At 46.0% G+C, this 15769-nt stretch overlaps 1 protein-coding gene across 1 annotated transcript in view; it reads left to right on the forward strand.

The window, feature by feature from the left end:
- The first annotated feature begins 2212 nt into the window (after positions 1–2212).
- Ppm1h (protein phosphatase, Mg2+/Mn2+ dependent 1H) overlaps positions 2213–15769 on the forward strand; it is a 259006-nt gene continuing 245449 nt past the window's right edge. Inside the window, exon 1 of the mRNA XM_021174330.2 lies at positions 2213–3047. Within this exon, the coding sequence (XP_021029989.1) occupies positions 2803–3047 (245 nt within the window). The 5' untranslated portion in view covers positions 2213–2802. The remainder of the gene's footprint in view (positions 3048–15769) is intronic.

Consider the following 15769-nt stretch of genomic DNA (forward strand, 5'->3'; position numbering starts at 1 on the left):
GGAAAGCATCAAACGTGGTTATACCCTGCAAGGATAAAGAATCCTTTGCTCTTTCATTACACTTCTGGACCAGTGGGTTGTGTTTATTTGAAATATACCATGGCCAGGCACTACTTTGAAATTGGAAATAAATCAGACAGTAAAGTTTTATTAAAATCCGGTTTCTATGCACTCTAAAGCAGTACCATAAGTGAAGGCTCATATTAAACTCAGCTCAACAAGACATGATTATTGAAACATCTAAACCATAATATTAAAAGCTGTATTATAAGAAATGCTTGAAGGGGGGAGGGGACTCGAAGCTTATCTTGGACCCAGAGGGTTCCAGAGCCTGTGATGAGCTTGTACGTTTGACAAAACATGCGCAGTGAGAGCCTCACCATCCGGAAGTTCACAGCTTAGCCGTGCAACAATTAAGAAGGAACTGAAGTGGCATCATTTAAAGACCTGACCCACTAAAAAGGTTTTGCTTTAGATTTGTTTGTATTTTATGTGGATGTATAATTTGGCTGCATGTATGTCTGGGAGCTGCAGCATCAGGGTGTTGCCTGAGGAAGTCAGAAGATGGGATTGGATCCCCTGGAACTGGAGTTGCAGAGGATTGTGAGCCACCATGTGGGTGCAGGGAATTGAGCCATAGTCCTCTGGAAAAGCACTCAGTGCTCAAAATGGCTGAGCCCTTGGTCCAGCCATCTGACCCACATTTTATAATTACAGGGATGAAGAGGACTAAAATAAAACTAATGTGTGTTCAATACAAAAAAATTAAAATATGATTAAAATAATGCATTGACAGGGCTGGAGAGGTGGCTCAGCAGTTAAGAGGGCTCAATGGTTGCTCTTCCAGAGAACCTGGACTCAATTACCAGCACCCACATAGCAGCTCACAACTGTCTATGTAACTCCGTTTCCAGGGGGATCTGACACCCTCACACAGACCTGCAGGGAGGCAAGACACCAATGTATATAAAATAACAATAAATACGTTTAACTTTGAAAAACAATGCATTGAGAGTAGTGGTGTTTCCGTAAACATTTGAAATACCGCCATAATTATCTAAAGTGAATGGTCAAGAGGAGAAAATACCTTCTTTTAAAAATGATTCTAGGGCTGGGCAGTGGTGGCACATGCCTTGAATCCCAGCACTTAGGAGACAGAGGCAGGGGCAGGCAGATTTCTGAGTTCGAGGTCAACCTAGTCTACAGAGTGAGTTCCAGGACAGCCAGGGCTGTACAGAGAAACCCTGTCTGGAAAAACATAAATAAATAAATGATTGATTGATTGATTCTAGGTACTGAAGAAAGGAACCACTGGCGTGTATCCAGACTTAAGAGCAGGGTTTCTCTCCTTGACGTGCTGGACTTCTCTTCCAGCACCTGGACCACCCCTTTCTCCATCACTTGGGCCACCCGGCTCCAGCAGCTGGACCACAGCCCTCTCTAAGGATAAGGGCCTGTATTCCCGTATTCTTCCTGCAATTCAGAGCTGAGCTGTACAAATTGTAGTCTTAAATGCTAGGTTGCAGAACAGGACTTAAAACAGTTTAGCATGAAACTCTCCTATGGCAAAAGTTGTTTGTTTTTAATGAAACAAAACCAATGTTTAACAAACGTTACTCTTGGAGAAGCACGCTTATTACTCTCAAGACATTTAAATTAACATAAGATCACCAAAATATATTTTATTATAAGCATCTGCTTGTTTCTTTAGTTTGCATTTAATTCAGTGGCTGTGTTCTGTTTTTCTTCAGTTCTCCACGTGCCCTTAATTTTGTGCGGTTAAAATACCGCAGTAGTAAAGATACATCTGTCGCTGTATTAGAGGAAAGAGCTTGTGTACATTTGTTAAACAACCCGGCATGTTCCTGGCTTCTTGGCCATCTTTTGTTTTCTGTTAAGAGTTAAAGCATTCTATCTGCGTAACAAGGTGTGGGCCACGGAAGGTAACACGTGTAGAGGTAATCAAAGGAAAAGGAAAGAGATTCTTTAGCTGCCTGAGGGAAAACTTCAACGGATCCTTGCATCCCCATGGGGTAGTGAAGACCCCAGCACTGGGTAGATCTGCTCCTTTCCATCACGGGACTGGGGAGACTGCCCACCACCACCATTGCACCTGCCTTCCCGAAGTTTCTTTTCCAGAGGTCAAAGGCACTTTTCCTCCCAGCGCCTACCCCTCTTCTGGCTTCTCCCAGCTGCCTGAGACCATGTGACAGCCCCTAACACCTGTCCAGCCACCAGCTCACAGCGCCCCCATCCTCCTCGCCAGGTACCGACCAGGCCCGCCTGCGTCTTCCTCCTGAGGTCACGGTCTCCGAGCAGGCTGTGCTCGGCCGGCAGGGGAGGGGCTGAGGCTGGGCCAGAGCCGCAGCCGGAGCCGGTGCAGCCTGATCATCACATGACTCCACGGCCGTAGCCGTGGCAGCAGGAGCGGCGTGTCCGTGGGCTCGCCGGGTGGGCTCCGCTCCGCGCACGCAGGAACCAGGCGCAGGGGGGCGGGGAAGGGACCCGTCGCAGCCGCCGCCCGCCAGCCGCTCCCGGGGCTCTCGCTGTCCCTCCCCAGGCGCCCGCTCGCTCCATGTCGCCCGGTTGCGGAAGTGTCGCCGAGAGAGGTGGCGGCGGCGGCGTCAGGGAGCACGGGAGGCCGGGGCTCGGCCCCCTGCAGCACTGAGCTCACGGAGCCGCGCGTCCCAGCGTCCCCACCGCCCGTGCACCCCGCGCCCGCCGCAGCCTGCATGCCCCGCGCTGCGCCTCGGCCGGCCGCCGCCTCCTGCTCGCTCAGCAGCTGCCCGGCGCCGGAGTAATATGCTCACTCGAGTGAAATCTGCCGTGGCCAATTTCATGGGCGGCATCATGGCTGGCAGCTCCGGCTCCGAGCACGGCGGGAGCGGCTGCGGAGGCTCCGACCTGCCCCTGCGCTTCCCGTACGGGCGGCCGGAGTTCCTCGGGCTGTCTCAGGATGAGGTGGAGTGCAGCGCAGACCACATCGCCCGCCCCATCCTCATCCTCAAGGAGACCCGGCGGCTGCCCTGGGCCACCGGCTACGCAGAGTGAGTGCACCGGCGCCCCCGCTCTCCTCGCGGCCCCTCCCCGCACCGTTCCAGCTCCTTCCTCTCCCGGCTTCTGGGCACTAGGGTTCTCCACTGGCTCTGGCCTCCAGGCCTCGACGAGAGCCTCGTCGCTTACACTGGCCAGTTCCTTTTCCTCCCTCTTTTCCCCCAAACCCTGGGTATGGGCTTTCGGACCAAGCAGTGGGCGGCAGAGAGGGGTGGCAACGGCTCAGGACCGTGGGAACGCAGAGGTTGGACCGCTCTGATGATAAGGGATCTGAAACACTTTTTGGGGAAAGTGGGCAAAAAAGCTCTTCTGAAGTTGCAACACCTTAGGAAAACCTGTATCGGTGTTCAACCCCCACCCCCCAAATCTTTGTGCCCCCGCATGAGGTCGATGTTCGCGGGATGTGTTCCCCAAGGCAGCCAACCGGCTTGGTGCGCGTGACCACAGGTTCGGAAAGGTCTTTCTGTGAGCTCACTGGGCTTTATAGCAGGTAGTGAACGTGAACGCCGTGCGACCAGTAAATGCCAACTACCACTTCCCACAGTCCTTGGGAAGATAGAAACTTGACTCCGGGTGTCGAATACAGCATTTTAGTAATCAGTTTTTGCGATTACGCGAGCTCCGGAGTGATTTATTTTATTTTTTATATATTTTTTTAAACTGACTGAGTTAGGCTAACGGCCAGGCGTGAAACCAGGATAGACGGTTTCCTTGTCCTTCTGCTAATTCGCGGTCACTTCTCCATTGACTATTAATAAGCATCGTGTGAATGGTGGATAAGTAATGTTTTCTCCCACGTAATATTACCATTTAGCTTTGTGTAACTGGAAAACTAAGAAAGAAGAGGGCATTTAGACTAGAATCCCTGGGTTAGTGACTGTGGATCCAAAATCACTTTGGACCCCCACCCTACCCCACCCCCGTGTTCTGCACACCTGTCTCTTTCCTTTTACACCCTCTCGGTAATCTTGGCCCTCCCCAACCTATCCATGGCTACTCTCTCTCCCTCTTTCTCTGATTGGTTCAACCAGGAACCAATAAATTTCCCCTGAGCCTGGGCGCCTTCTTGCTGACCCGGTTCTTGTGGCCCAGATCCCCCCAGCAGGCGCAGTTCCCCACGAGCAAGCCTAGTTCCGGTGCAGGAAGTAGGTGGCTTGCGAATCAGTCTGCCTAGAATCTTGAATCCTTTTTCCTCCCGCGTCATCCTGTGATCGTGACTCCACAGGCTTGTGTGTATAAATGGAGATTGATGACTGGCATGTGAAGAAAGGAGCCTGAGGGTTGGATGTGCGGGGTGGGCAGGTGGGTAGATACAGCATAGGCAGACAAGCGTGAAAGAGAGGGAGCAGGAGGAACGAAACAGCCTGTAACCTCCAAGAGGAAGCAGAAATCTAAAGGCGGGGAGAAGTGCCTGCTAGTTCATGCCAGCCATTCCTTGACTGAAAAATAAGTTCAAAAGCCATTGGACCCTTTGCAAGGTCAAAAGCAACTGGAGGTGTAAGACCCCATAATTGCATAGGTGGAGGCCCTTGCTCCTGAGCAGTGGAGGTTTGGGTGAGTGTGGACACCTAAGGGTCTAGGTCATGCCCTGAGAAATGGTGAGATTATGGGAGGGACAAAGGGTGGGAGGGAGGGAGGGAGGGGTCAAGCAAGTGAGCAGCATCACTGACAGTGGGGGCTAGCTGGGCACAGTAAAGGGGAAAGCTGGGCACAGTGAAGGGGAAAACTCACGAAAGTGTGAAGGAGCAGACAAGAAAGAACTCTTCAGTGGTACGTAGGCATAGGAAGCTGAATGGCCCTACATTTTCTTTCTCCTCGGAGCCTGTTTCCTTGTCTCTAAGAACTCTGGCTTATCCTAGGCTAGAGTGTTAGAGATATCCAACTCTAAGCATGAAAGAGCCACCATAAAGGCTTCTGCCCTTAACACTAGTTGCAGACAGACTGCACACGTATTTATTCATGCAACCATCTTCTCACCTCTACTCCTGGCCCCAGGAGCTCAATGTTTGGGACAAATGCTTTTCCAACTGTGTGTGGATGTACCTATGAACACTTCCCACAACAGGCTCCTAGGCGGTGTCACTCTGTAGCATTTTCATGAAACAGTGTGTCAGGGGCATCATTCCAAGTCCCCATGAGTAGAACTGCATTTCCTCGCAGCCCTCTGTAGACCTGCTCTCACTCAGCTGTGAACGTGTTCTCACTGGGTATCCCAGAGTACAGAGAATTCCTGTCTGGCTGCCCTTCCTCTGACTCCTGACAAGCGTCATACTTTTAAACTGTGTTGTAGTAATAATAATGCTAATATAATTAATGCCCAGCATTCTTTAGTATTTTCAAGTCTATGTTAGACCATCTACATATCACAACAGTCTTATCATATCTACTTTGTAGATGAGAACACAGGTGTGCAATAATTAAGCAACTCGCCCATGTTAATACAATCTTTATCTGAATCGAGAGGGTCAAACTCCAGGGCTCATGACGCCAAACTCCCTATGTCCAGTTTCAAATTATGATGCATCTGTCTGCCCCAGGGTGTGTCATTCACAATGCAATGTCACTAACATCTCTCTCTCCTCACCACTACTTTTATGAGGTAATATATTACACTGTGTCCTCAAACCTCGAACTATCATTATTCTTTTTTACTTTTGTACTTATAAAGTTTATATATAGATATGATAAAGTTATTATAATGAAAATTTATAATTTTTCAAAAATGCATTCTGAATGGTAAAAATGGTTGAAACAAAGAAGGAACGGGGTTGGGGGGGGTAAGAAGAAATCACTTCCTGTTAGTAGAAGAGGAACTGGGAGGCAGAAATCCTCTTCTCTTTGTTCTAGAAGGTTCCTGAGAGGGATAGAATAGATGGGAAGGTTATTTAACTAGTGGAAATAGAGGGATGCTTTTGAACCCAGTCTTTTGTTTATGTCTCTAACAAAAGTTTGAACTTAGGGCTGTCCTCCCAGCTCCTTGGGAGGCTGAGACAGGAGGATCTCAGCTACCCAGGAGACTAACAATAAAAGGTAAATAGTTCTACCTGAGGTAGATTGAGTTCAAAGCCATGCTAGAGAACTTAAGAAAACTACATCTCATGCAAAATAAAAGGTAGAAAGGCTAAAGATATGTGTACATACATATATAAGCATATGCGTACACATAGACATAGACACATGCTTATGCAAACACACATACACCAGTGGGACAGGAAAGTTGACAACCCACCGTTTTAGAGGGTGGAAAATGGTCTACTTTTTGTCATTTGTTGGTAATCCCTTTTAAAGAAAGATAATCTCTGTGTAGCTGAGTTAGAAAATCCACAATAAGCAATCCCTATAAGTCTTGAGGGTGCCAAGACTGAAGCCCCTCCTCTATTCTGGAGCTTACTTATGGGATTTTCTGGCTCCTTGAAAACTTTCTTACTGTGGAGGACAATGCAGCCACTGGATCAGCTGTTCTTGCCTGCAGGTCAATATCAGATTTCTTGAATATCAGATATTTATATTATGATTCATAACAGTAGCAAAAATACAGCCATGAAGTAGCAAAGGGATTGTTTAGTGGTTGGGGGTGACCACAACCTGAGGAACTGTATCAAAGGGTCACAGCATTAGGAAGGTTGAAAACCACTGCACTAGATTATGGGTATTTGCTGGTGTTTGCTCTTTAAACCCAATGCAGTATTTTAAAAACATGCATTAGCAAGTTCCATTTCGAAACTTGGCTTCAAAATCACTAACTGAGCCTGTGAGGTCTACCCAGAGAGTGCCTAGGGGAAAGGAAGCCACCGGCTGACCCAAAGACTGTAGCACAGCTACTTCCCTCTGTTTCCATGAGTTCAAATGCCACATAGGTTGTCCCCGTGGTGCAGGGGCCTGCGGTCAGTCAGCTCGTTGTTTAAATGGGTCAGAATCTTTCTTTTTAAACATTTTTTTTTTAGATTTATGCATTTATTTATTTATTTTCCCTCTCACTGCCCCCTCTCAGTCACCCCTACCACAGTCCTTCCCCCATCCCCATCCCCTTCTCCTCTGAGCAGGTAGGCACCCCCCTGCATATTCCCCACCATGGCACATCAGATCTCTGTGAGGCTAGGAGCTTCCTCTTCCCCTTGAGACCAGACGAAGCAGCCCAGCTAGAACATATTTCACAGATAGGCAACAGCTTTTGGGATAGCTCCAGTTGTTCAGGACTTACATGAACTCACACTGCACATCTCCTCCATATGTGTGGGGAGACGTAGATCCAGCCTGTGTGTGGGTTTTTTTGGTAGGTGGTTCAGTCTCTGAGAGCCCCAGGGTCCAGGTTAGTTGGCTCTATTGATCTTTCTGTGGAGTTTCTATCCCCTTCAGGACCTGCAATCCTTCCTCCTATTCTTCCATAAGAGTCCCCAAGCTCCATCCACTGTTTGGCCATGGGTGTCTGCATCTGTCTGAGTCAGCTGCTGGGTGGATTCTCTTAGGGAACAGCCATGCTAGAGTCCTGTTAACGTTTCATCTGGGCTGCTCTTAACTCCCTGTGGCCAGCCCTCGGGACCACATTTTTATGGCTCACCTAACCCGTGGTGGCTTCTTCTTCCTCCTCTACCTTCTTCCCTTCATGGTTCTCCTCTCTTTTAAAACTGTTTTTTAAAAATGTGTCTAACTTTTCTACAAAGCAGGAGTGGCAGCCCCAGACATGCAGGCAAGCACGGAGTCTGTGCCTTAAACTGCAAAGACTGAGCCAGTGTTTTTGAGAAACATTATTTTGTATATTAAACGTGGCGCACACCTTTAATCCCAGCACTTGGGAGGCAGAGACAGGCAGATTTCTGAGTTCGAGGCCAGCCTGGTCTACAGAGTGAGTCCAGGACGGCCAGGGCTACACAGAGAAACCCTGTCTCCAAAAAAAAAAAAACAAACAAACCAAAAAAATTTTATTAATGATATATTTTTCAATAATAACAATTGTATCATTTTACCATTTGTGTAACTGTCTTAAACATTACTTTGAGAACTTTTGTTAAATGGACATTATATAAGTTCTTTGAGTCTCATGGAGTTCCAAACTGTACAGAAATCCAAAATTTCATTTTGGATGAAAGAACGTTATTAAAATTCAGATAGCAACTCAGGTATTGAATTTCTTCTGCTTCAGTGGTGACATTCAGGTTTCCACATCTGAAGCGCTACTTGCTAAGTTATTCCAAGATGATGCTCCTGGGGGGGGAGGATTTCTGTAGACAGATACATCACCTTCTTTCCCAGACTCCTAGTACTTTCTGGAACTGGATTTAGCCATTCTGACAGGTGTGTTTATCTGTTAATAAAACTCTGTTTGGGAAGACAATATCGTGTATAATATTCTTCTACCACACCAGGTTTTCTGGGTTTGGTGATAGCAACTCCCTTTGGTACCTTAGCCCTGCAGACCAGGGGCTGTTTTCTTCAAACACATATTGCTCAAGACAGTTTTCTCAGTGTTTGGTAGAGAAATCTTTCTAATTTGCCTAATTTAACTTTTTCACTCTTGAGTTACGCCCTCCTCAGAGAAATAAACATCATGCGCCTGCTTCCGCTAGTTTCCCTCTGATGGCATCATTGCTTTCCCACTGTCCAGCAGGCACTGGTCTCATGCTGGGTCCATCCTGTACTAAGACGTAGTCATCATCTGCGTTAGAGCATTGCCCGACACCCACCCCTGCCTGCTCTTTGCCACCATCTTTGAAGTGACATCAAGGACTAGCACATCTTCAGATGTCAGAAGTGGGCTTTTGTTTGCTGTGGTTTCAGTCTTTAATATCTCTGGACAATTTTGAATCTCAGTACCTAGGTCACAGGAGGAAAACAAACTCTTTTTCCCCCCAAATAGTTTTGTGATCAGCTCTGTTCTCAAATGTCCCAAGACCTTTGCACATACCTACCATAAAGAAAAAGGGTCCTGACTCATTCTGTTGACACATAGCTTTTTGGGTCAGCTCTGGATAGCTGGGCCAATCAATAGCTGGGGAGCCGAGTAAGGGGTCAGTGGGTCTACTAGTGACCTAGCAGAGTGATTGCTAGACACAGATTGGGATACAAGCTTGATCAGTGAGCAAGACTGAGGAGTCCCACCTAAACTTCCTCAGCAGGGTTCTTGCTAAGACCACACAGGATGGGGATGAAGATCACAGAAGAAGAGAACTTAGAGCAGTGGTTGGCCACCTGTGTGACGTGACCCCTTTGGGGATTGAACAGGGTGGCCTAAGACCATCAGAAAACACAGATATTTACATTGAGATTCTTAACAGTAGCAAAATTATGAAGTAGCAACAAAAAACTTGTATGGTCGGGGTCTCCTCGGTATGAGGAACTGCGTTGAAGGGTCACAGCATCGGAAAGGCTGAGAGCCACTGACTTAGAGTGTCCTGACTAAAGCTTTATCAAGTAGAGTGTTTGCCGCCACTGCAAATGGGGAGAAGGGAAGGGGGAGGCTTGCCGTTAAACATCCACCCTTTGGTTCTGATTCATAGCATTGCCTCTGTGACCTTAGGTTGTTCCCGTGGTTCCACGGTGACGGTGGGCGGCAGGCAGAGTGTGCACGTGATACCAGACAAACCTAATCACATCAGCTGGTGTTAAGGGCAATAGTTGAGGAGCCTTCTCTAAGCGGTCCCTTCAGTGGTTTTACCAGCGTTCTAATTTATTCTATCCCAGGCCCTTTGGAAGGAACAGGAGGATAGCTTTTGATTCGCTTGGCCCATTTCCATATCCCCACGACCAATCTGCTTCATTAGACGCATTAGATGCAGTTGCTCGGTGCCGCAGTTACGGGTGGAGACGTCCCTGTGTGCATGCTCTGTGCCGCGTGCTATCCCTGTGAATTTCATCAGGCGCACACAGCACAGGTGCAGAGGCTTGTTTGAAGCAAACACACACTTTTTAAGCGGCAGGCTTAAGACCCATACCCAGTTCTCGCTCCCACCTCTGGTGGTTTTGACCTGTCATGTAAACATTTCTTCCCTTTCTATTTGTAAGTTATACACATTCTCTAACTCCTACCCACCTCTAACAAAAGAACAAGCTATAGAACTGTAAAATATGTTATTAAAAAGTTCAAATAATACATGATTTACTGAAAGCTGTAAAGAACAAAGGGGAATTGTAAAGCCAATAACCATTGTTAATACATAAGATATATCAAGACTTACTGTATCTTAAAAAATAGCAGTGGATCCTTTACACAGGCTTTTGAAGGGGTCTTCTTTGTGCGTGTGTATTGGACTCATCTACACGTCAGTGTCCAGAGTGGCTCCTGATATTTCAGTGGAAGGCTTTGTATTAATGAATCACTAGTGGTTGTCCCATCTGGGATTTACATTTAGGCTTTTAAGATTTATTCTCCTCTAATTATTTCCTTAAGGACAAATTCTAGACGTGGAGAGCTTGGTTAGAAGCCATGCACATTCATAATTATGATTCATGTTATCAGACTGGCTGTGCCACTTCATGCTATGGTCAGCAGTGTGTGACTGGAAACTGATTTAGCAGTGAGCCTTGGATGTTTGCTAACCATCAAAAAGATGAGAAGCACTTCACTAAACTCAAGCTTGGTGAAATGAAGTATGCACGTATATGTTTATATCATCTATCATATGTTGGCCATTTGGATGATGATTCTTTCTGGTTTATATAGTTTGTCTACTCCTTGGAGATAACTATCATTTGTTTATAAGAGCTTTTTATATATCAAGGACATTAACCTTCAGCCTATCATCTCGCAACATTTTTCTCTTAGAGTGAGCGTATTCGTTAGTCTTCTGATTGGTGAGACACAAATTTCTGACAGAAGCAACTCTAAGAAGCATGGCTAGTTTCGACTTACAGTTCCAGGGCACAAAACCCATCACAGCGTGGAAGTCATAGAAGCAGGAACTTGAGGCAGCTGTCACATTGCATCTGCAATCAGGAAACAGAGCTAAAGATCAGCTAGCTTCCTTCTTTTTATTTAGTCTGGAAAGTCAGTCCCACATTTGGGGTGGGGATCTTCCCACCTCTATTAACCCTGGTAGACACTCCAAGTGGTTTCTCTCCGTGATGATTCTAAATCCCATAAATCCCATCAAATCGACAAGATTAAATAGCATGTTCAATATCTAGCTCTATATTCTTTCATTTGCATTGCAAAGTTTAATTTCTATGTGGTCATATTTAATCTCTACTATGGCTTCTATTTAGTATCAGTCCAAACTTTCAAAGTACTGTAATAAACAATCTTAGCTTTTTAGCTGTTGAGTGTTCTTGGTTCTTAGCCACAGAAGCACAGCTTCGCAGGGCAAGGAAGGAGAGAAGAGCTATAGAGAAGACAATGTCATCTCAGTCCAAGCAGGTCAGGGCATCTCCACTAGGAACTGCACCTCTGCACCCAGAAGCCACCCAGGAGCAGACCAGGTGTTCTTTCTTTCCTTCATTGGTTTCACATCTGCCTGTCCATGCCAGCAAGCAACCGGGACATGCGGGCTGAAGCCTCCATTCCACCCTGGAGTCTGGGGATGAGGTTGGATTTGCTTCAGCTTGTATCAGTGGTCCACGTTTGGCTTCCACGCCTGTGACCAGGGAGCCAAGATCACATCTCAGCATGGCTACCAGAGCCTGTCACAGGAAAAGAGGTCTGTGTAAAGAAGGAAGGGGTGGCAGTGTGGGCTGGTCAGAGAGTTCAGAAAACTCTACTATAGGCAACAGCATCTAGTAACGGACACCAGAGTTCCTTATTTACTTAAATTGACCTCATTTTTACGCATTCTCAAATCAACACTAAACAGTCAACCTTTAAACCTAAAAGGATTATATCATCGGATGGATGAGGTTTTAAAATTGAATCTTTTATGCACCGGTATGCACTTGCTCTTTTCCCATACAAATAGTGTCTGAAATGCTGTGTATTTGTGTCTGAATATAACTGCCACCCTGCCTTGACACTCAGGGTGACATCCATGTTATCTGTTTCAGTCTGCTCTTATATTGGCCTTGGGAACTTCAGGCCTGTCCAACTTTTTGACATTGCAACAGACTGTTGTCATCTCAGAATTCATGCTCTGGAGTCACGCCGCCATCAAGTTACAAAAAGAGTAGTAAAATAATAACATACCAAAAAAAATCTCAGGATGCAGTGTCATTGGGTGGCATTCCTAGCTCTGCTGGGGCTCATGGCCTATGAACCACATGTTGGATACACCTAGACCTTTTTTTTTTTTTTTATCCCTAATCTCCGCCCTAGAATGGATAGACCTGCGCTACCCATGGAACTCACGTAGTTTGAGGGTTTGTTCTAATGCTTCTCTAATACACGTCAATAAAGGTGTTGCAGCCCTTAAGGCAGAGGAAAACCTCAGCGGGACTGTGCATCCTCACATATTATCTCCCTCTGTTTCCTAGGCAGCTCTAGGCTGATGAGAGACATCATCTGTCATCAAGGGTCTAATCTCTTTTATAAAACTGAAATTCAGTTTATCTTCTGTAACCTCTTTTTTTTTTTTTAAATCTTCCAAGGTCTATACCACTTCTCCCCATTAGAAAGGGGTCCAATTTGATGAACTACTTATATTTATTTGTTTTGTTAGCATGCATGCAGGTTTCCTCCGTTCATTTAAAGTCTGAGGCTTGATGGTGGCTGCTTTTGTTTGTCTCGGATCTTGAATCTCCGTATTGAAAGAGAACACAGAAGACGACGGCTGGTTCCGCAGTCTTCTGCATAAAATTTCATGCTGTCCATTTGGATATGAGAAAATAGGACCACAGATGACAGACAGTCTTGTGGCGGTGGTCAATTTGCATGTCCTTATGCTATTGTGTTAAACTAGAATTTCACCAGTGTGGCTGAACGCCTAACGTCAAAACTCAGGGAAGTCTTGGTAGATGCTGAGTCTGGGAGACACTTTTCACAGCTCACCCCTGAAAAGCCAGCCAGGCGGGTGACTTGCGGGGAAGCTGTGTTCCTGTGTGTGTGGCCTGGGTTTTGTTCCTAGATGGGCTGTACCATTAGCCACCTCTCTGGTGTCTGGAGTGAAGCCCTTACTCGGGATGGTATGGATAGCTAGTGCTTCAGTTCGCCACAGTTCTGGCCTCCGTTTTCTGTTTTCGTATAAAACAGAGGGATGGGATTGGATTGGTCGTTTCCATCATTCTTCTTTGGTACTTATTCCCAAAATACTGAAAAGAAACCAACACAGGATTATCTTTATTTTGCCGAGAGAAGATGGTTAATCATATCATCTGCTATCACTGACATGTTGGGTTTATTTGAAAGCCAGAAGTGTAGTGGCGCACGATCTCAGACACCAGAACAGTTTCTAAACCAAGTTCTTACACTTTATGAAAGCACTGTGAAACTGCCGAGGTTTTCCTAATATTTTCATGGACCCATAAAACCATGGATTAACTATCTTAGAGAATGCTAAGGCCCTTTGCACTTCTGAACTCCGAGTCCCTGGGGTCAAACTAAGAACAACGTGTATTGCCTACCAGACTAAGTAACGTCCTGGTGGAACCTTCTGCCTCCTTGGTTGTAATATTTCCCCCAGTGATTTCTTATGAACCGCTCCCCCCCCCTTTTAAGACAGGATTTCATTGTGTCACCTTAGCAGAGAACTCACAGTAGAAATCTGGCTAGTCTGGGTCTTAGAGAGAGCTTCCTGCCTCTGCCATCCAAGTACTAGAAGTAAAGGTGTGAACTACGTTTACAAAAAGTTTGAAACTTGCAGAAAATAAAATGAAGCCAGTGTGTACCGGTAACCACGTCCCCACTCTCTAGATTCTGTAATTCATACCTTGCTAGTTTGCTTTGTGATGTAGTTGACTGTGGTGTCACTCAGCCCAACCTTATTACATACGTATTTTCCTTAATCCAGCTACTTTAAACTACGCCATTCTTTCCACTATAATTAAAAATTTTGGACTGAGTGGTTTTGATCTTCTCAAATGAGAAAAACCACTAACAGTGGGTTCTTCTTTGATGCCGGGGGAACGCCCCCACACCAGACTTCTGCATCATTGGTACCCTGTGAATACCTCCTCATCCTTAAACTTTCTATGCCAGCATTTCTCAACCTGTGGATCGTGACCCTTTGGGGGTTGAATGACCCTTTACTGGGTCACCTAAGACCATCAGAAAATGTAGATATTTACGTTACAGTTCCTAACAATAGCAAAATTACAGTTATGAGGCAGCAAATGCAAATAATTTCAGAGTTGGGGGAGAGGGTCACCACAACATGAGGAACTGTATTAAAGGGTTGCAGCATCAGGAAGGTTAAGAACCCGCTGTTCTACGTCTCACAGCATTCAGATTGCTGAGAGCTTTGCGTGGGGTTAACCTGGAAAACGTCTCTTGCTGTGTTCCATGTTTCATTTCATCATGAATGGGTTGTTGGAAACTTGAGTCATCCTTCCAGCCAGGGGCTGATCAAGTGACTGTTATCCAAGAGCATTCTTTAATAAAGACTCCAGGCCAGAGCCTGGACGGTGCTCACGATGAATCAAGACGTTCTCGGCCTGTGACCTCTTAGCTTGGAAGCAGAGACTGTTTGCTAGGACGATCAAGGTCCCTGTTTGCTCAGGGTCTCTTTTGGTGTGGACAGGCCAATTCTGATTTTTGGGCATGTAAATTCATACTTTTTTTTTTTACACTATCTCTGACTTAATTTTCTCTATAGTGCTGGTTCTCAACCTTCCTGAAGCCATGACCCCCTTTAATACAATTCCTCGTGCTGTGGTGAACCCTGACTGCAAGATTATCTTCATTTTGCTACTTCATAACTGTAATCTTGCTACTCTTATGAATCATAATGTAAATATTTTTGGAGCGAGGGGCCAAAGGGGTTGTGACCTACGGGTTAAGACCCGCTGCTCTAAGTGACTGTACAATTTAAACACTAACAAGTGTTTCCCGAGGATGGATTTTAATGCTTTCTGGATATAATAAAGATATAATAATAATAGTACTACTAATAATGCTCATTTATGACTATGGCTGTAGGTGGTTGCTAAGCACCCGCCCGGGTTCTTAATAGAAACATCTTTAGTGAAGAGCTTCCCAGCATCTGACTGTTTCGCTCTCTCTGTCTCCCCGTCTCTCTCACCAAAAATAAACAAAAACAAAAGGATAAAATGAGGACCGACAAGAACTCTAGTTATCTCAGAATCCCGTGCTGTCTTTCAGTGCTGGTGCAGGCTATAGAATCACTGAAAGTGGCTGAGCACTCTGAGGGGTCATTCATTTAAGAAAGAGCATCCTGAGCCAGCGAGAGGGCTCAGTGGACAAAGACACCCAAGTCTGATGATCCGAGTCCCATCCCTGGGACCCACACAGTGGACGGAGAGAACGGACTCCCACAGGCCGACACCTGAGCCCCACACATGCCCTGTGGCCCACAGGAGCATGTAAGAGGCACAGAAGATGAATAAAATAGAGTTGGGCAGCAGCCGCAAGAGGTATCTCACTCTTACAAACAGGTACCATGGAAAGGAGCTTAAGGTTTCTGCTGCTATTCAGAAGAAGCCAGCAAGGCCTCGTTTTTCAGGTGGCTTTAAATTGGATGGGGGGGAAATAAACACATTTTGAATAAAATTATGTTTGTCAGGCACTTTGAGATAATCTCACCGCAGACACCAATCGTCTTAGTTATAGTAAACTTTCCTGGTATCTGAGCATCCTAAGTATAACTGGGGCCTGTCAAATTAGCATGGTTTTTTTTCT

This window comes from Mus caroli, chromosome 10 (genome assembly GCF_900094665.2).
Source record: "Mus caroli chromosome 10, CAROLI_EIJ_v1.1, whole genome shotgun sequence".
In the NCBI taxonomy this organism is placed as follows: domain Eukaryota; kingdom Metazoa; phylum Chordata; class Mammalia; order Rodentia; family Muridae; genus Mus; species Mus caroli.